The sequence below is a fragment of the Trachurus trachurus genome, assembly GCF_905171665.1.
Source record: "Trachurus trachurus genome assembly, chromosome: 17".
Classification (NCBI taxonomy): Eukaryota; Metazoa; Chordata; class Actinopteri; order Carangiformes; family Carangidae; genus Trachurus; species Trachurus trachurus.
In genome coordinates, this window is record NC_139900.1 from 14,562,537 (window position 1) to 14,583,962 (window position 21,426).

Here is a 21,426-nt window from a genome sequence, read left to right on the forward strand (position 1 = left end):
CTTTTTTTTTTTAAGTGCGGCCTACTACTACCATATCACAAAGAAAGTGGATTGTTTCCCACATCTTAAATTATACTGGTAAATCTTTGCTTTTATGTGAAAAATGTTTGTTCTACCCATAAATCAGGTGTCTGCATGAAACCTGTCACATGATTCACGCTCTGTGAACAGGTTTATTTGTGTTTTTGAAGGTTTATGGCTTGGAATAATTTCATTATGGGCAACAATAAAGGCTACCAGTAACTTTTAAAGTGGAAAGTTTTCTTTCCTGTTACTCATTGCATGTTTTGACATTGTAAGTTAATGAGCAGACTTTTAAATATAGATTTGACAACTTTAACCATTCATTTGTTTGTGTTGACTCTCTTGCACTACGTCACATGCTTTAGTGATGATTGGCACTTCAAGCAGTGAAGAAGGTATGCCAAGTATGTTTAGGAAATAGATTATGTGAACTGTAGTAGCTGTATTCTCTCTCGAAGAAAAAAAAGTGAACTCATTTCCTGTTGCTCGGTTGTAGTACGCCTGAGTGAGGGTGATTCCCCTGTTTGGGGCCAAGAACCCAGTTTGGGAACTTCTGCTAAATGACACCGCCACCGGCAATGAAATCAGGCACAACAGGTGTTTTCTAATATCACCATTAATCCTCCACACACGTGAGCTTTTTGCAAATCAAATTATTGAACTTTAATGAAGGCTTCTCTTCTTGTTTATGAGAGATTATGTCATGATGACAAAGGGACATCTCTCGAAAGCAGGTGCAGCTTTATTACCATAGAGAGTCCGGCCTCCAAGAGAAACCGACTCACGTTTAACTTGTTCATTGGTTACACAGCCTCAAACCAAATCCTGCTGCGCAGTGTGTTTGGTTTCCTTCTGTCACATCCGACTTACAACACACCACACCCCCCAACCCCCAACACTTACAACACATCCTTCTAAGCGTATGACATATGTGTAGTTCTACTGAAGCACGTCAAAAAGAAATGTCAACAATGTTTGTATCTCTTTGCAACACCTTGAATGAACCAGTTTCAACTGTCACATGTGTGTGTGTGTGTGTGTGTTGTCATACTCGCACAAAGCTACATGTCATGAGGGCTAACCGGCTCCACCTATCCTACAAACTGTTGCAATGACTGACTCTTGCATGATGCAAACAGCACGTCAGAGGCACACAACATACATGCACAGTTGACAGAGCTCAAGCCATTGGAAAACATCACATAGCCAGTGTCACATTTTTCCTATGTTTTACAACACAAAGCAAATAGCTGGTAAGAAGTTCATGGCATCCTTTTTTTTTTTCTTTTTTTCCTTTATTTACTTTTTTTTTGTCACAGTACATAATCCTTAGGATGACATGGTTTGAGGGGGTTAAAAGTTTCTCATACTGTAATATTATAAGAAAACAGAACGTTACCCCTGTTGGTATTGATACTGTTTTTAAGAAAAAAGCTTGATGACAAGTCAACCATCTCCCTTACATCACATTAACTGCTGATAGTGGCCAGATGTGACAGAAGACTTGTCGAGCAACTACAAGCACACAATTATCCTCTCTCTGTATCTCATTCATCCTTTGCTTCCCTGACGAGCAATGCCCCAAAGCTCTTTAGCCCAGCACACGAAAGAAGCAGGAGAAAGCAGCTGTTTTCATCATTTATTTTTATACTGCTTTGGGTGCACCAGCATGTGCCGGGGTAAAATGCTTTGGAGATAGCCCAGTCATTCATCTTTTCTTCCTTTCATCACACTGGACCATCCTCTAGTCTTTCTTCCCCTCCTTGTGCTCATCTTCCTCCGGGTTGTAGACGCTGACGGTGAACTCGCCGGCCTCTGTGCCGTACTTGTTCTTGACCACGAGGGCGTATTTGCCAGAGTCAGCAGTGGTGACAGCAGCAATTGTGATGCTGGCGAACTTTCCATGCTCGAACTTGAGTTTGTAGCGGTCGTCGGACGTTAGCTCCCTTTCGTTCTTTGTCCAGGACACCTCGGGTGTAGGCTCACCCCAGACGTTTCCAGTCAGGTTCAGGGACTAAAAGAGAAGAAAAGGATCGTGGGGGTTTCATACAAAACAAAGTTAATGAGAATTACCTAAAAGTAGAAGGTGGGACAGAGAGTTTAACATGTTTCACAGTGAATATCTCAGTTATTTACCTTGCCCTCTTGGATTGCAACAACATCTGGTAAACCTCCAACAACGCGAGCGCGGTCTAAACAAGAAATACAAGAGTGAGCCAAGAGGTGCATGCCAGACATTAGTCAGTCAACCTGTGTAACCACTGTTTGTGCAGTAATATTCACCTGACTCTCACTTTCAAACTCATGAACCCTCCATCATAAAACATGCTATAGTCTATAACCTTACTGTGTATGTACTGTGGATTTATGTTTTCTTTTGTTCAGTCCAACACTGTGGACATTTAATCTCTAGCAAAGCCCATTTTCATAAAGCTCATATGTTTCTATTCCACTGAGGCAAAGTAAAAGATCCTATTGAAACTGAAGCATCCTCTTAATCACCACGTCATTTCATGGAGCGATGTCTCCTGGGAGAAACCAGGGAATAAATAATCACTTACTTCTCTCTGCAATTGCTGCAGCCCTACGGAAGGAAGGAGACGTACATTGTCAGAAGCTTCTTAAAATGGTATCACAGGCAGACAATTTAGGACGTTATTATCAGTAATACAATGCCAGGAAATTTATTTTCAGTGCTCGCAAAGTACATTGAGTCCATTTTAAGTTTGTGATGACTGTGACTGTTATTGTTTATCTGTGTAAACATCCTCTCTAGAGACAGAAATACAATATTACACAGCAGAGGGGGCGAGTCGGACGAGTTTGTTTACTTACTTCAGCCTCTGGAATTCTTCAAATGCCTCCTCCCATACTGCATCGGAAACAAATCAAGTTATTGTTATGTAATTACGTAGGCAAAAAACATTACATTTTCTAAACTTTTAAACTTTTACTCACCCTGGCCACTCAGATCAAAGGCTCTCTTTACGCCGTCCTTGCCGTCAAAGATGTCCATGGCATATTTGCCTTTGTCCTTCTCAGTGGGCTCATTGATCTTAAGCCAGAGCTGCTCTCCTGTGACTCCAGCCTTAACTCTCTCTGAGGCAGCAATCTTAGCATCTCTGATGTGGAAATGAAGAACACAGAGATCAGGTAATGCATGTAATGAACTTAACGTACACTGTTGTTGTGTCTGTTATTGTATTGTCCTTGAATCAAGTGAAATACAACAAATATACTGTATTAGAGCATCATTACTGGAAACTTTTCTTATCTTAAGATAAAAAATGTGGTAAAAGTTGTTTTCAACAAAAGAGTCAAACTGGTTTTTATTGGGTTTTTTTGCTAGTGTATCATAATTAGTGCATGAGGATGGAATAAAGTTGTTTACATACTTGTGGAGCCAACCAACACGCAGATCCTCATTGTAATATGTAACCGTGGAGTAGAGGATGATGCCGTGTTCAGTACTGGTGACTTTTACCTCACTGGAGGAGTTGGCTAACAGGAAAAAGGATAAAATACATTTAGTTTACACATTCCTGCTGCCTACCAGCAGCTGTGTATACAATGTATCTATTTATGTCCCATGGAAACTGACACAATAGAGTAATGTTGCAAAATAAAAATATACTTCCATTTCCTGCTATTAACAGTTCATGCGAGGAAAACTACTGTACACTGGCACATTCTGCTGCCTTCTGTGGTTTTCTTATGAGTGCTCCATATGTGGTCCTTCATTATTGCTGGGTAATTTGTGTTTAATGACTCACCAATAACTCTGAACAGCTCATTCATTACAGCTTGGTATCCTGGGGAAGATTGAAATCAGCTGTTAATGTCCCTTTTCTTTTTGCCAGATTGTCTTGTCACTTTTCATTCATCGAAAATTAAGACTTTACCTGCATCTGTCAGATTGAAGATGCTCTTATCTTTGCCTCTCTCGTCCTTCAGGAAGACCTCGTAAATGCCTGCATCGCTCTTGGAAATCTACATTTTGAATTGAAAGCAAATTTAGTACATTCGAGACAGCGATGAACCCCCTTTTACCTCAAACAGAGAAGAATGCAGAATTATGGTTGGGACAGATAGAAGGACAGAGAGAAAGCCAGACAGGGACCAACTAAACCGAAAAGGCAAGCTTTTCTGCCGCCCGAATGCTGCAGGCGTTAAAGGGAAAACATGAATATGGTAAGATGACGAGGACACATGGAGAAATTATAGGCGTCAACTTATGGCAGCAAAGATTATGTCCACACTTTGGGTCTTGGCGGTGGGGGAACTTCGTCTGCAGGTGCCTTTTTTCCTTCTTTGCGTTTTTCTTGCTTAATTATCCACTGTGAATTAGACAAATAAGCCAGTTAATGCAAGTGCAGATGACAGAAGCGGCGATGAACAGAACACCTCTCCTGAGCTCATGCGATGACACCAAACCTCTCTTGATGAGTTATGGTTACAATGCAATGGTACTCGTGAAACATCAATATAACTTCACTGGCACTGACTGTCAGGAAAGACTGATTTCCTGACATTTCCTGAAAAGGGATTTCCAGCTTTGAAGTGTTTCAGTGAATTAGCCAGAGAAGCTAAATTGAATAGTTAGAAATGAAATGAATGAATTAACCACACAGATAAACCATACACTGCATTTACAGTCTATGGTCATAAATGATGAAAGATTTCAAGCCTTTAAAAATACAGACCAGTGTGTCTATTCAGAGTCCCACGGACAACATGTTGATGTGCTGACTCCAGCAGCACTTCAGCAGGACTCAGGGACGTGAATATTTTTTAAAGTGTTTCATCATTTATGAATCTGTGTGTCAGAGAGGGATGGTTGGCAGTGTCCAATCTAGTCTACGTCTGAGATGGAAGCGTAGCTGCACCAGAAGCATGGTTTCTAGCTCTTTTAAAACATAAGCCCACAACCCCTCACAAAGTATGACCTCCGTCTATTGGGCTGACCTTTCCAATATTAAAGGTCATGTCACCGTCCTTCTTCTCAATTTTCTGTGCATCCTCATCGTCCTCTCGAATCTCAATGCTGTCCTTAGACCAGGTGATCTCAGTCTCTGCTTTGATGTTTCCTAACTATTGGGTGAAAGAAAAGAGATAACAAGTCATCTCAACACTTATGAAGCTCCTACCTTATAAAAAAACAAAAACCATCAACACCAGTGAAGATATTTGCAGCTACTTTTCTTACCTTGCATTTCAACAGCACATCACACTCGGGAGTAACAGCAAAGTCAAGGTACTCAACAAAGTGAGGACCTATGGATAGTCAATGGGAAATAATTAGGGAACTACATGTAGAGTGTGTAATTAGTTTTAGACGTACATAATGCAGATCTCTTACCTTGTTTCCTGACCCATTCTGCCCTCTCAAATTCAGATTTCTTTTGAAGCTCTCTGAATTCTGGACAATGGCAAAGAAAAATGTAAAGGTTAAAACCATGAAGTCGGAGAAACACATTTTCTTTTCATAACTGAACAATGCATCAAAAACCATCTGCAACAAGAATAAAGAAGACTTGACAGTGAGGAAAAGGTTGTCTTCTGCTGCCCCTCAATGGACATATACCTCAACTGCAGTACTGTGTTCACAGTTCACATTAGTATTCTGACTCTGAGCACAGCATCAACATGGAGGTAATGAGTGCATTTGAGGCGTCTTACCATCTCCAATGAGCACCAGACTGGTTGTACCCTTCGCTTTGCCATCCACCAGGTTAAAGGTGAACGTTCCCTCATCGGTGACCTCCAGAGAGTCCATGAACATCTCAATGATGCCGGTGGACTTGTCAAAGTTCATGGAGTATTTCTGAAACAAATCAAGCGTTAAGAAACACAAATCAATGTAAGAGATGTAAGGCTAAGATCAATATTTGATCCAAATTAAAGAGTGCATATACAGCACAATACATGACAACATGACAAACAGACACAAACTGACCTTTCCCTCGGTGACGATGACGTCGTTAAACACGTACTCCACATGGCAGTCAGCAGTCCATTTCTCCACCTGAGTCCAGAATCGTACGCGACCTTTCTCAAGCAACTCCATGGCCATTTCATTCTTGAAGGGAATAACTGGAGAGCACCATATTTCATAAAAAACCTTTGTAGAATCAGTTGTTTTTCTGTATATTCATGTGCACAGTGCATGAAGTAACAACGGCAACTAAAATCCTCTTGACAAACATACACTAGTAACATTGTCCTTCTTGAATGATGTGATAATTTCCAAACTATATACTGTACAGAACAATGTCTACATTTCATAGTTTCATAGTTAAAATAGAAATGATTGGCAAGTGAAAAACTCAGTGGCAGCTGTGCTGGGGTGGGGATATTCACCAGGGAACTTGTGCTCATGGCTGATGTCCAGAAGACGCTTGAGACCTGTCAAATAACAACAGCAGCGGCAAAACTGTTAATTTCATGACGTGTGCAAACAACTTCAGCGTCAATCCTCCAATTACTTGCTTTAATGCTTTTTTCCCATTTGACAGTATTTTGAAAAGTTCCTCATAATCCTGTCAAGAAGGCTACTACACATATATAATACTATAAATGTTTCTGCATCTCTGATTGATAAACAACACAGAAAGAATTTCAGATAATTTTCAAGACAAACAGACATATAGTCAGGGAGTATCAGAGGTCAATTTGATGCAGCTGTTGAAACAGTATAACTAACAGGAGACTCTCTCACACCTTCAGCACTAACGTCACCCAGACAAATAACAAGTGAATCAAGTTTCAGGCGCACAGGGCCAGAGATGCCAAGACTGTTGGCTGACTCACCCTCCTCTGTGAGTGTGTAGCTGGAAGAGATGCCGTCAGTGTTGGTGACCACACAAGAGAAGATGCCCAGATCCTCCAGGGAGGGGCTGTTGAAGATGGCTCTGGATCTGGAGACGAGGACACAGGATGTGAGGACAGAGGAGAATAACATGTGTCCTGGTGGTTTGACATGTATGACACTTACTTGCCCTTTTCGCTGACAATAGTCAGACGGGAGGTATCTGTTATGGCCTTGTAATTCTTGGACCAAACAAACTCAGAGCTCTCATTCATCTCGGAGCATTCGAAGATCATTGAGATGACACCGTCATCATCAACATCCACATAAATCTCTTTGGTGCCTGAAGGGAGAGTAAATGGTTACTGTGTGCGTGCATCACTGGCAGATGACACATTTCTGGTATTCAACTCAGTATTTCAAACTATAATATCATACAGTATATATTTAAAATTTAAGACACCACAGTCAATTTACGTCTGTATAAAAAGTTGTCTCGTATTTCAAATTAAAAAAGGCATTTTCTTTACTTTTCCAGACTGAATGGACGTGCGTAGGAACACTGTGCGACTGAATGTGTGAGTTGCGTAACAATCACACTTACCAGGACGAGTCTGGGCCAGGACTGGACCTAAGACTGCAGAGGTCTTTCCAACTCCAGCAAGATTTTGAGCTCGCACACGGAAGACGTAGGATGTACCAGCCTTCAGCCCAGTCACCTGAGTCGGAGTGAGAGACGGTTTAAATCAATACTTAATTCAATATTTTATGTGCATATTTCACATGGACATGTACTGTATGTAGGAGGAATATGCTGTTCAAGCCACATATTATAAAATACCATCTTCATTTTCCTTTACCTTCATGTATTTCTTCTTGTTGGCCTTCTCATGGCCAGCTTTCCAACCTGCCTCTCCAGCAGAGGCCACTTTGTGATCCAGATAGTATCCATTGACAGGAGAGCGGCCATCAAATGCAGGCGGCTCCCACAGGACCACAACGGTGGTGTCACGGACCTCCAGCACATGGAGACCAACAGGAGCACCTGAAGGAGAAATGACAAACTTATATTATAAAAAAACATATAGTTCAAGAAATACATATATGTAAAACAGTAAACTAAAACAAATCATTTGGATTATGAATTTTTATATTTTCTTTGCTATTTTTCATGATTGGAAATACAATCATTGTAACACAAGAGACATTTTCTCTGTTATTGTTGTACTGTGATAGTCATCGATGCTGCTGAAACTATTTTCTTTGCATTTATCCTGCTTTTGGGCCATGTACCATCAGTTCTATTTTTTGTGTTAGTAGCAAAATGAAATACATTCATCTTGCTCTGACTGAATGTGAATATATATCATCTGTCTGAAGTTTTCTGATACCTGGCACAGTGAGGGTCCATTCCTTGCACTCCAGTGATTTACTGGGCAGAGAGGCCTCGCTCACACCGGCCATGTTCATAGCGCGCACCTGGAACTGGTAGAAGATGTCCTCCTTCAGGTTCTCTGCCTAAAGAGAGACAAGGGCAGATAATGAGGAATGGTTAAAAACTGTTCAAGTATAATAATTATCAAGTAGACACATTAAAAATACCTGTGTCAGACTGCAATAACCCCTCCATTCATAAAACAAAACAAAACAAAACAATGTCCTCATGAATTTGGTATATTGGTGCTTGTGAAAGAACTTACTTTATAGGAGGTTGTGGTCAGTGCTTGGTGGTTCATTTCATGCCATTTCCCAACAACGTCTCCCTTTACAGTCCTGTAGTCCACAAAGTAACCCCTGATATCAGCACCTCCATTCTTTGAAGGCTCATTCCAGCCCAGCATCATGTAGTCCTTGACAGCCTCCAGTAATTTCACACCAATCGGCTTCCCTGGGACGGCTACAAACAGAGTAGATAATCTGGTCAGGACTTATTGTAAGAGAAAAAGACGTGTCAAATAAGTTCATTTTCAGATCACTGACATTTTGTTAAGCAAAACAAATTTGGTCCTATACATGATCTGATAAAGATAATCTGGCATTAGGGCAAATATCGAACAGATCTTACTGGTTATTAGTGCTAAGACGTCACAGTAAGTTGTACAGTTAAAGCAGCTACATGCTATGCACAAAATCTATATAAGGTAATTCTAATGAATAATTTACTTACGCTCAAGGCCATAAGCAGGGTAACTTTGATGTTAAAAAGTCTCCGAAGCCAGACGAGACTCTCATTACGTTCATGCTCTTAAAGCACACAGTTTTAGCCTTCACCTTGGCCATGCACGTAGAGGCAACCCTAAAGAGTTATCAAACAGCAAAGCAGAACTCAAGCAAAATCAAATTTATACAGAAATCAATAGCTATACAATGGAAAGCATCATAAAACATTTGTTATCTGACGATGTCAATGATAAATGAAAAAATGGGAAACAGCAAAATTGCAAAATCCACTGTTAGTGATGAGGCAGGCACATGCAAATAAGCACACAAGCAGTCACATATAAACATAATGTGTAACTTGCATGAAATGTAATGCATGAAATGTATATATATATATATATATATATATATATATATATATATATATATATATATATATATATATATATATATGACAATAGGAAATATGAAATAACTACAAGGGAAAGGAATGATGAAAGTCAACAAGGTTCATGAACAAGGATGAGTTAAGAGGATCTTATGGCTCAGTGGCAAAGAGCACAGGCCTGCAGGGTGTGTGAACGACATGAATTTAAAGCAGGTCTTTCTGAAAGAAAATATCAGTGTGTACTCTCTGCGATCATTCCTGGGACAAATAAATGTTTAAAAATAGCAGGGAGGATGGAACAAAGAGAAAGGGGATGGCTTGACTGCTACAGGCAAAGTGAATAATGGAGATAAGTTATGATGAGGACACTCACAGATGGCAGCCTGAACAACCACTGCGTCAGAATCGGAGGAGCTCTGGCTGTACCCGGCAGCGTTAACTGCCTTCACTCTGAACACGTAGTTCGCCCCTGTGGCCAGGCCATGGCACACAAACCTTAACAAAGTAAAGAGAAAAATGTTAACTGTTTCATATTTCATTTTACTCTGATTCTAATAGTAGGAGAAAGAGCTGGTGCCAACCACAAGATTGGACCTTTAACAATATAAAGGTTACTTGGTGCTTTGCTGCTATGGAAGCAGAAAATATCTTATGATTCTCTGTGTACACAGCCATGTAGGCTACACTAAAGCCTGGGGAACGAGCTAACTTAATTTGTGAAGTGGTAATGTACGTTTTCTTGCTCTTCACCTAGTAAATTTAAATGAACTTCAGTTATTGTTACTTTTGTTTTCTTATAATTGTCATATATCCAGTCTTACTTTAAACTCTCTAGCTACTTCAGGTCACATAGATACCCTGATAATCATAGTAACAATGAAGTTTAGTAACACAAAGTGGCATTCATTCATTTTTGAGATCCCTTTTCCATCTCTGCATTACCAATTTGCTGTAAACTAATCTGAACAACAAATAGACATATATAATGGTTATATGGTTTTCACCACCAGAGCAGCAAGAGGAAATCAAACTGTGTCTTTAATATGAAAACTGCCAACCTAGTCTGCTTGACAGGTTTATTGTTGCAAGGCATCCAGACGTCAGTGCCGACCACAGTGCATTCAATATAGTAGCCGACCAGGTGTCTGACCTCCTTTGAGGCCGCCCAGGAGACCACCACTGAGGTGTCAGTGTTCCTGGTGACCACTGGGCTGCCCGGAGTGGAGGGCAGGTCTGTCAAAAACAAGAACATGCGTTGTGAGTAAGAAGAAAGACAGAGAGAAAGAAAAGAAAACCAGAGTTATTACAGTGAGCATGGTGTGGATGTAATGTATTAGGATTAGACAGAACACTCTGTAATACATGAAGGTCCAGCAGTTAAACTGATAAAGGAAGAAATCAGGCTGGACTGAACCGCTGACATTATGATATGGATTTCTCTTTCCCTAAAATAGATTTAATTTCATGTTATGATAAACCATGACTCCTACACATTATACAAATGAAAGTCTTGCTGGCTCACCTAGTTTATCTCCCACAGTGATGTCTCCAGTGGATACAGAGGGCTCGCCCACGCCGGCAGAGTTGCAGCAGCGCACACGGAAGCTGTAGGATTTACCCTCTGCCAGGTCAAACAGTGCAAAGCGTGGAGATTTGACTGGCATGCCAGTGTTCACCCTCTGCCAGGTGTCGGTTCCTGAAATACACTGAGGTTGACAGACAGTGAAAGACAAGTCAGAGAGACACAAGATAACATAACAGCAGTGAATGATATCTGACAACTGGAATTTAATACACATGGCATATAATGTATTTCTATATAACAAAATAATCATATTTAAAGAGACAGTTATCCATCACTCCTTACCTTCTCTATGTAATACATGACTCCTTCATGACCTCTCTGGAGTGGGGGCTTCCAGGCGAGGACCACATAACTCTTGGTTGCCTCAGTAACCACAACATCAGTGGGATCTCCGGGGATAACGCCCGCTGCAGAGGCAGGAGTGACACCATCATGTTATGAAAAGGAAGTCATTTAAACCAGCTGACCTGGTTCAAGATACTTGGACTGGACACAGATACCAAAACAATACTATTTTAATACAATAGTTTGAGGAATGTAATCATGTTCTTTAAACAAAACCATTTGTTTCACATTTTAGAAAATGTAACAGTCTTCTTCCATAAACAGGTGGTGTTATGTTGTCTCACCAGTGGAGTCCTCCTCTGTAAACTTGATCATCCCAGTCCATGGAGCTGAGGGGCCAGCTGTTGCAAGAAATAAAATAAATAAGTCAAAATGCAGTTGTTGGCTTTATTGCAGCAAGCCAACGGCTCTCTGGTGCGTCTCCTACCTCTGAGGCGAGCTCTGTCAGAGGGATCCATGGCAACAACGGGCTCAGAGACACGGGATGGACGGCTGACTCCGGCTTTGTTCAAGGCCCGCACCCTGAAGACGTACGAGCGGCCCTCCACCAGCCCGGTGACGGGGAAGCGGGCGTACTTCACTGGGCTATCATTACACTGAGCCCAGTGATGGGTGCCCACCTCGCACCTGCCAACACAAAACACACACAGGTGCACTTTGTTTTGATCATAAGGTAAACATATTCTACTGCATAGTGCTTTCTCATGAGTTGATTTGATGAACTCTCTGTCTGTCTAATCTCTCTTGGTTGGTGGCTGCTGCAGTAATTAACTGCTCATCATTCATATTATCGGCCCACGCAGTAAGCAAATGGCTGATTGACAGTTATAATAGGCTGGTAGGAAGCTATGTAGGAGTTGTTGAGGTAACATTTATCTGTCAAGATGCCAGTTTGAAAGAAGTCCATGGGGAATTTGCTTGCACTTTATGTTTTTTTAACATAGAAACACCAAAAATAGGTCCACAGTTTTCGTGGATATCCTGTATACAGAAAGGTTTTATAGTTGAAGTAAGTTGGTGAAACTGAATTACAATATCACGCTTTGAGGTAAAGCCATTGGTAAAATATATTTAAAAAAACCTTGAGAGAGTGAGCAGACCAACCTGTCAATGTAGTATCCCAGGATGTGGCTGCTGCCCTCCACCGCTGGCTGCTTCCAGGTCACCACCACATAGTCCTTGTTGGCATCATGACAGCACACATCCAGGGGCGCCACGGGAATCCCCTCCACCTCCACTTCAGCATCTGGCATAGGAAGGCACACACACACAGTGAGTAGTGCTGTTTCTAAATCAGGATGATCTCCATTACATACTTGGTTTCAGTTCTCTGACCTACTTTTGTCTTTACAGTACAGCATGTGTGGCAGCACTGTAGCTATGATAGATTAGTTTGTATTATGGTAACCTAAAAGAGGATTCTGGAGATTTCCCTAATGTATATAAACAGTCTGATTTTTAGTGCAAGTAGATCAAACTGTGTTGTGACTTTCCTGACATGCAGACAGATATAGAAGCAACATTCTTCAAAGGAAACCAAACACCTCAGAGAGAGAACTACGTCACTTAAAGACACGGCAGAATGAATGGTTCCCTAACGTATCTGCATACATGTGTGGAAATCTGTTACTGTACATGTTGCTTTGCATCTATTGACCACTTTACCTTTGACAAACACATAAGCAGAGTATGAGTCGAAGCCAGACTTGGTGTTGACACGCAGGGTGTACATTCCCTCATCTTCCTTGTTGAGGTGGACGAGAGTGAGTGTGGCACGCTCCCCGGACCAGTGGGTGTGTACCCATTTAGAGGGCTTCAAGGGCTTAGCTGAAGGGAGAAGTCCGAACAAAAGAGCCGTTACACATAATAGATAAGAACTCATCACTGTAAAATACAGTGTATGAATGAACACAAGGCACTATTTCCATTTTTTTCATCTACTTACAGTTTCTGTACCACACCACTTCAGGCTGGTATTTCTTCACAGTCGGAAAAACAATGACAGTGCAGCCCAGACTCATTGTCTCGCCCTCGTGGCCAAAGGCCACCTCGAATTTGTCAATGATGGTAGTATTAAAGGTAACACCATGCTCAGAGCAGAAACCATCTGCAGAGATGAAAGAAATATGCAATATTAAAAACAGTTAATGTCCTCATGAAGTCAGGACAGTAGAGTCACTGCCACAGGCTGAAATCCTTTTAACACTACAGCACCCTCACTTATGTCCCGTTTAAAATAAAACTGCACTACTGAAAATGCCTGTAACATTGCCTGTCCCCCCCAAAAAAGTCACACCCTCTAATATTTCGTTGGACCGCCTTCAGCTTTGATTACGGCACGCATTTGCTGTGGTATCATTTTGATAAGCTTCTGCAATGTCACAACATTTATTTCCATCCAGAGTTGTATTCATTTTTCAAAGATTCTCAATGGGGTTAAGGTCTGGACTCTGTGGTCACATTGGACCACATTTCTTCCTTGAAGATGATGGTTCCCCATTATCCTTCCAGTTTTTAACAATGCGTTGGACAGTTCTTAACCCAGTATTAGTAGTTTCAGGAAACTCCTTAGATGTTTTATTTTCTTGATGCATGCCAATAATTTGACCCTTCTGAAACAGATTAACATCTTTTCCATGACCACAGGATGTAGGTACTTAGGCACATAGAAGATGTAAATACAGCAAGTAAAAATGACACGAAAATAACAATGACCTCACAGACAGTGCAGTATACTAAAATTACAAATCAATGCATAGTCAGGATGAGTAATGATGAAGAATATTAAATAATATGACATGAAATGCAGGTTTCAGTTCTACCTACTGAAAAGCACCTTCAATTGTACTGTTCATGAATTGTAAAATGTTCCTAACACACAAAAGTTGCCCTGTTTGTTTTTTAGTCTGTTAGTTGTATTTCCATATGTTTATTGGTCTGTTTATTTGTCAGAAGGATTATAGAAAAACAAAAGATGGAGGGATGTGGGATAGGCCAGGAACCTACTATATTTTAGGCAGATCCACAGAATTCACTTTGATTTTTATTTTCTTATTTTTTACTATTGTCTATGTTATTTGACAGGTCTGCACACTCTGACTGCACCTCTTGTTTTGCTTAATAACAAAAGAAAATGAATATCTACTCACGTGGTTTTGGATCAAGTGGGCCTGCTTCCTCGCCCTCCTGGTACCCTGTGGAAGAATACATCAGTCAGTAACTTCATTGCAATTGTAAAAGGAAATTTGCCATTACATATCTGAGATGATTAAAATACAATCATACAAAGTCAGTCAAACATTTTCTACTGATGCCATCCAACCCTCTGAAAAATACTGGAGCATGTTGTTTGAAAGTGTGACCTCTATGACCTCTAGCTGAGGGAACAGGAGCTGCTACAGAGAAGGGGACAAAAATAGTTACCTACTTTTGATAACAACTGTAGCCACAGAGGAAGATTCTCCTTTCACATTGAGGGCAGAAATGTGATACTGAGCAGTGTCGAGGAAATCGCAGCTGAAAATAAAATACATGCACAAGATGAATTTCTGGCATCTGATTTGCATTTAATATTCGGCAGAACATTGAACATTCAGTTTGGGGCATTGTGCATTTTGGGTGCATCTCATTAATTCTCACTGAGGCCATGCAGAGTGAGCTGAAAGATTACCTACTTCTTGATCTCCAGGGAGTGCATGTTGTAATTGCTCTCGGCTGTGTACTTCTCGGAGTGGGCCTTGGCATCAATGAGCACATTGTTTTTGTACCTTGAAGACAGCAGAGAGACGGCTGGTTTATTTTTACCGTTGTCCTCTGAGTCTATAATTGCATCTTGTGACTCAGAGAAGGGGGACCGGTGAACTTGGAGCATGTCTTACCAAGCAACCCTAGGTTTGGGCCACCCAGCCACAGTGCAGTGCAGCTTCACAGACTTGCCCTCCCAGACCGTCTGTCCACGGGGTTTGACGATAAACTCTGGACGGTGTGTCAGGCTGTCGGGGTTCATTTTCTTACGGAACTCGCACCACTCCTCCATCTGTGCAGCAGGAGAGTGAAGCCAGATTCGGATATTTGATGCAGCTGTAGAGTGGCTTTGTGATTCACATGGGAGAGTATTTTGACCTGGACTTTCAAAAGTCCATCAAACTTAAGAATAAACAGGATTTACCGTCTTGCTGAGTTCCAGGCGTTCAGCAGATTCCCTGACATGCGTTGTCCTGGTTTTCTTCTCCACCCTCACCTCCATGGCCTCCCTGGCCTCCCTCACAAACAGGTTCCTCATTGCCACATAGTTTATCCCCTCCTCAGTGACCTCATCCTGGGCCTCCATCAGACCACGAACCACATCATGACTACAACAAAACAATAAAAAACACAGCTTGAAAGGAAAACACTTAAGAAACATCTTAAGTATCAGTAACTATAATTAAAAAGTGTATTAATGGTAATGATTGTTTGCTGTAAATGTTTGGCTCTTTGTTCACTCACTTGGCTCTGAATACAGGAATAACATAGCCAATGACTTCTTTGTCCGTGTCCATTGCCAGGTAGGTGCGTTTGGCTCTCTTGGGTAGTGGGCTCAGTTTAACCACCGCCTGCCCCTTCTCTGTTGTCACAGAGGTCTTCTGGCTTAAAGATCACACACAACAACCATGTCACACGTCAAACACCATTTCAATTGCTGTAAACACAACTACAATATTATTATGCTGAAGATGACAGTGCCAAGCTATTGTAAGGGAAATAAAGAACGCTTTCTTTTAAATCAAACGATTTGTTCACTCTGAATGAATACAACTTATGTTCTCAGTCAAAGCAAAACAGGCTTAGAGAAACTATTAAGGGACAGTCCAAAGTGTTGTTGGATCGGATGGATCCTACCATCAAGGTCATGATGTTCAGCTTTTGTTGAAACACTGGAAACTCTTGGAGACATTGTTTAAACTGTTTCATTATTTTGAAGGCTGTACATGTAGATCAGTAAACTGAATGGCAGAGATGTGTTTTTAGTATTTTGTTGATCCACTAATATCAATAAAGGTTGGCAAAATGTTACCGATTACTTTTAAATATGTACCACAGCTCTTTTAGAGTCTAAACATATTTGACAATGTTCTCAATATAAACTCTGTTGCCTGAAACTTTGAATGAATATATTTGTTACATAAAAACACACTCATATGCCACAGTCCAGTTACACAGAGAAGGTAAATGTATTTCTGTCCACCTTCTGGGATCTTGACCCACATCATACTGACTCATTTACCTATCAGCCTGCAAAGCCTCCTGATTTTCAGATGGGTTTATAAATGGAGTCGTAACTTGTGGATATGCAGCAGGGTGGAGAGGTTCATCTTAAATCCCTGCTTTCACTCATGATCTCTGTCAAGTCTGCCCCAGTCTATCCATTTGGCCTGGAGGAATAGCGGCATAGCATGGCTTTGATAAACTCTATTCCATTCTGGCGCGAAGGGATCAAGTCAGTGGAAGGGGCTGAATGTGCGGCATTCAGAGACAGGGAGACAGATGGAGAGAGTCTCACAAAAGATTTGCAAAGTGCCAAGAAGTTATTCCGACTGCTGATTCATCAAGAAAGAAAGTCTTTGGTTACGAACGTCAAAGGTCCAAAAAGTTTTGTGCTGATAAAAGCATTTAATCTTTACAGTCTGGGAAGCTATAGTATGTGACCTGAGTATCAATGTTTGATGAAATGAATAATTAGAGAACATTGTGTTGTGACAGAAGGATAATTGCAGTGGCTCATCAACTCCACTGGGAAATGCAGAAACTGAACCAAGTTGATTAAGAATCAAACATCTGTGGAAGCCGGTGCACAATCCTTTACACCTCCATGACTTCCATACTGTGTCTTTACAGTTTGCCTAGTGGCAGTGTCTCATGTCCTGCCTACGGAAATAGCCTGGCTGTCCATGAATATATCTGGCAGCCACTCACTACAGCTGAAATTCCTTCCTTGACCCCGTTTAGAAAACTATCATGGCTCCAACATGTACACTGAGCCCTGCAGCTTGAAGGACAGAGGAAGCGACAGTGTTATCATACAAAGTGTCAGTGACACAGTGGAACATAATGAGGTGCTACAATTGCCAGCTATTGATTTTGGGTGTGTTTTGATGGACAGCTTTCTTTTCACACAGCCTGTACGATACACTTCCAACACAGAGTTTCATAAAAGAATGAATTGAATGAAAAGTCAACACACAGAGGAGGCGGGCGTTAACCGACAACCAAATTAATTCTAGTGACTCTTCCTGGGTTTTAAAAATGTTAAAAAATTTGGCCAAGAGGGGTAATAAATGTGCATTATAATTAAATCAAGTACTAAAATTGGTTATTTCCTACACTTGACTGTCCCCATGTCAAAGAAATCTAGATATGTGTAATACTGGATTTTCTGCTTAACTGACTTTTTTTAATTTAATTGATGATACCATACCGACTGATTTCAATTGATTTGTTTCTCAGCTTCATCGTATGTCGCCTTTTAAAGGCTCTGCCAAAGGATGTTGATTCTTAACTTAAGAAATTCCAATAGAGTTATTTGAATAAAGTCCAATAGTTACCAATATTATGATAGCTCATGAGTGGTAGACTTGAGACTTGAGAGTTGGACTAGAGTCATCTTAGACTATAGGAGCCCTGAGATTTCACCTAATCAAACTTTCTTAAAAATATAACAGCACAAACACTTAGATCTCATGTTCTGATATGGTAAACTTATAGAACAATAAAGAAAGAAAGAAAGAAAGAAAGAAAGAAAGAAAGAAAGAAAGAAAGAAAGAAAGAAAGAAAGAAAGAAAGAAAGAAAGGAAAAATCTGTGTTATGCAGACTCCCTTGGCCTCACAACTCACATGTTCTACTATTTTCAGATTTCGACATTTGTATTGACGTGAGTTTTGTAAATTTAACAGCCTGAAGAGTTACAGATGAACATCTATGGGTTGATGACAACCAGCACACACAGCCCACCTGCTCTCTGAAAACTCTCTGAGCTGCATGTTATTTTTATTTCTCTCCTACTACCGAACACAATTCAAACCACACCCAAAAATGCAGAGTTGAATATTTGAAAGAGGTCTGCTTGGATGCACTCCTCACTTCCTAGTACGTTTATGGAAGTGGGAAGTTAAGTCAAGAGAGCCTCGTTTTCATTTGATATCTTTCAACAGGGTATATACAGGAATCTTGAAGTTAATTTTAATACCTTTTTAAGACTTTTTCAAGACCTTATCAATATTTTTTAATACCTCACTGTCAAGTGAAAACTTCAAGCTGTAACACTTTTAACTTAACAGTTTTAGTTTGTGATAAAGACTATAGACCGCTATGATGATTCAAAATAGGCTAGGATAATAAATCAAAGGCAAAGTTTATAAAAAAAAAACATTTCTCCACTCTCAAAAAACAAAAACAACAATCAAGATAGTCATGACATGTGCCTCAGCTCGTTTGATTTTGTTTCTAGTAGGGCTGTAGCCGATATCCGAGTACTCGAGTACTCGCTCGACTTGGGTGGTATCTGAGTACCATTTCGCTACTTGGATACCTTCAAAATTTAAGACTTTATAATGTTGTGAAAATACTTTTTAATACTTTTAAGGGTCTTAATTTTCCAAAAATTGATTTATCACCTTTTAATACTTTTCAAGACCCCGCGGATACCCTGTTCAAATATCAACTATCAGCATCTGCATTGCTCCCATCCTCTTACCGATGGCTGGCAGCCTTGAAACTTGCGAACGACTGCTTGCTAACAGATGACTTGCTGCTCAGGTGACAACTGCTCTCATAGTGACGCTGCTGCACCTGCTTCTTCTGCACTTGATGCTCATGATGATGATGCTCATGATGCTGATGCTGATGATGCTGATGCTCATGATGCTGACGCTCATGATGATGATGCTCATGGTGCTGATGCTCATGATGCTGATGCTCATGATGCTCATGATGATGATGCTGATGCTGCAGATGATGATGCTGCTTCTGCTGCTTCTGCTGCTTCAGCGTCACTTGTAATGACTCTGACATCTTGAGGGCCACTGCGCCAACTTATAATGTCAGGCTGTCCTTTACTTTACCAGCTCTGTAAATCAATCTCATTGTTATTATTATGGATTGATTTCTGAATTAGGGGTTAGATTGAGCAGGAGGGGTTGGTTGGTTGGTTGGTTGGTTGGTTGGTTTTTTTAGGGGGGGGAAGTTAGATGGTGTTATGCTTTTCATTTTGAGTGAGCAGTGGTGGCATTAGCTCTGGTTAAAATCTTATTCTACTGTGTTAAAATAGAAGCAGGTAGAAAATAAGCTTGAGCAGCATCAATTTTTATAACAATCAACATTTTTATTTTGTGTCTCTCTCAACTCCAAGGATGGAACTAGGTTTCAATAACAGGGACATGTGGATGGGACCCAATGACTGATGAGAGGATCCACGAGAAAAAGGGTAAAATATTTTGTGTGGGAATGTCTTAATTTGATCATTCATTTGACATATAAAATGTCAGTAAATATAGAAGACCCATCAGAATATCCTGGAGGCACTGTTGACATACATTCAAACTGCTTGTTTTTGCCCAAATCCTAAAGGTTTTCAGTTGAGTCTTGTAGAAAACGGGCAGATATTCACTCAAGCCTGGCCTGTTTTGTTGGTGCATGTTTTCATCGAAAAGACAAATAGTTAATATTATCAAAAGTGTTATGTGAATTAATCTGCTAATTGTTTCAGGCTAGTAGTTAATGCTCAGACTAAAGAGCTTGAAAACATGAACAAACTCCACTGGGCATAGTCTCATTACCACTTGACCGAAGACCAATACGTTTATCATCAAATCTGTAGTTTATGACAACAGACTTCATTTTCCCCATGATTATGTCCTTGAGCAGCACACATTGCTGAGAGCTGAAGCCTCTTGTCAACCATTATACACTGTAATCTGGACTACTACTGGTCATGCACAAAGCGGAGAAACAATTAAGAGGTAAAAGCCAATGTTCATTGAAATGATCAGCTCTTTTTGATTGAGGGTTACATTTCATTGCAATGACACATGCAGTCTAATCTACATGAACATAGTACGGTAGCTAAAACTAACAAAACCCTGTTAGTATACAGGACAGTGAAAATACATAAAATGGGAAAAAAAATAGCATTAAAAAATATAATAAAAGAGGTTGAAAGTAGGCCTCCGTCCTCATTGATATAGCTGACCAAATAACAAACCAACAGCATGAGAACAATTATTATAGAGACAGTTTTATGAATAAATATATATCACTCACCACAAGTCAAGATCCACCAATCCACAACAGTTGAAATTAGGAGAATATGAGTGCTAGTCCAAAAGTAGCGAAAAGCAAGTCCGGATCGGGGCAAAGCAGCAGGGTGAGGGGCAGCGGACAGGACAGCAGTCCACAGAACAAAAATAATGCTGCCACTCGGCAGAATGCACAAGACACCGTCAGGACCTTTTAAGGCTGGGACAGTTTTAAATTTAGACCATGAGACCATGAGAAGGGCCAGCAGCAGACGAGCTGAGGAGCCTCTCCTCTTGGCCCTTCACTCTTACAGTAGTGCAGGAATAAGAGCTGCTCTGGTAGTGTCTGTGCTGCTGCTGCTGCTGCTGCTGCTGCTGCTGCTGCTGCTGCTGCTGCTGCAGGCCCAGGTACAGTGGATTAGTGGAAGTAAGTTAATGACAGAAGAATCGCAGCACCTAAGTGGTTGTTTGGGTTGGGATGGCAAATGTCTTCAGACAAACTACTGGAGTTCAAACATAACTGACTGCCGTATTCTTCTCAGAAAAACTGCACGCAACAAGCAAACAAACTGCTTAAGAAGACGTAACCTCAACGGCAGGGCTGTCTATGGCCGTACCTTTTACAGTCTCACCCTAAATATGACCCCAAAACACTTTCTGTTGCATATATTTTCCTAAAGAAGCCATGTTTCCCCTCTTACTTTCTGGTGGACAGTTTGCAGTCTTGTTGTGATGCAAAATTAAGTCTGTTACTGTTTTCTGTGTCAATTAAACGTTCACACACACAAATAAAAACGCTGGTCGAGCAGTTGAACAACCAACCGTTGACACACACACGTTAGC

At 40.8% G+C, this 21,426-nt stretch overlaps 1 protein-coding gene across 3 annotated transcripts; it reads right to left on the reverse strand.

Annotated features, from left to right (window-relative positions):
* Positions 1-1,297: 1,297 nt before the first annotated feature.
* On the reverse strand, positions 1,298-20,788 carry myom1a (myomesin 1a (skelemin)). 3 transcript variants are annotated; one of them, XM_083990824.1, is made up of 38 exons: positions 20,609-20,781; positions 19,044-19,415; positions 15,799-15,939; positions 15,479-15,662; positions 15,189-15,346; positions 14,985-15,077; positions 14,738-14,826; positions 14,460-14,504; positions 13,256-13,417; positions 12,976-13,137; positions 12,415-12,556; positions 11,738-11,937; positions 11,595-11,651; positions 11,248-11,372; positions 10,903-11,086; positions 10,439-10,613; positions 9,754-9,875; positions 8,533-8,729; positions 8,224-8,350; positions 7,693-7,877; positions 7,437-7,551; positions 7,019-7,175; positions 6,835-6,941; positions 6,385-6,429; positions 5,981-6,117; positions 5,704-5,848; positions 5,384-5,443; positions 5,231-5,298; positions 4,990-5,115; positions 4,284-4,361; positions 3,927-4,014; positions 3,798-3,836; positions 3,420-3,525; positions 2,983-3,146; positions 2,860-2,896; positions 2,586-2,608; positions 2,161-2,216; positions 1,298-2,038 (listed from the first exon to the last, which is right to left on the reverse strand). In XM_083990824.1, the coding sequence occupies exons 2-38, from the start codon at positions 19,358-19,360 to the stop codon at positions 1,769-1,771; spliced, it is 4,686 nt and encodes a 1,561-aa protein (XP_083846950.1). In that variant the 5' UTR covers positions 19,361-19,415; positions 20,609-20,781; the 3' UTR covers positions 1,298-1,768. The 3 variants fall into 3 exon arrangements, with proteins under 3 accessions (XP_083846950.1, XP_083846952.1, XP_083846951.1); XM_083990826.1 differs by lacking the exon at positions 19,044-19,415 and having other exon boundaries at positions 20,609-20,788; XM_083990825.1 differs by lacking the exon at positions 4,284-4,361.
* Positions 20,789-21,426: the final 638 nt, after the last annotated feature.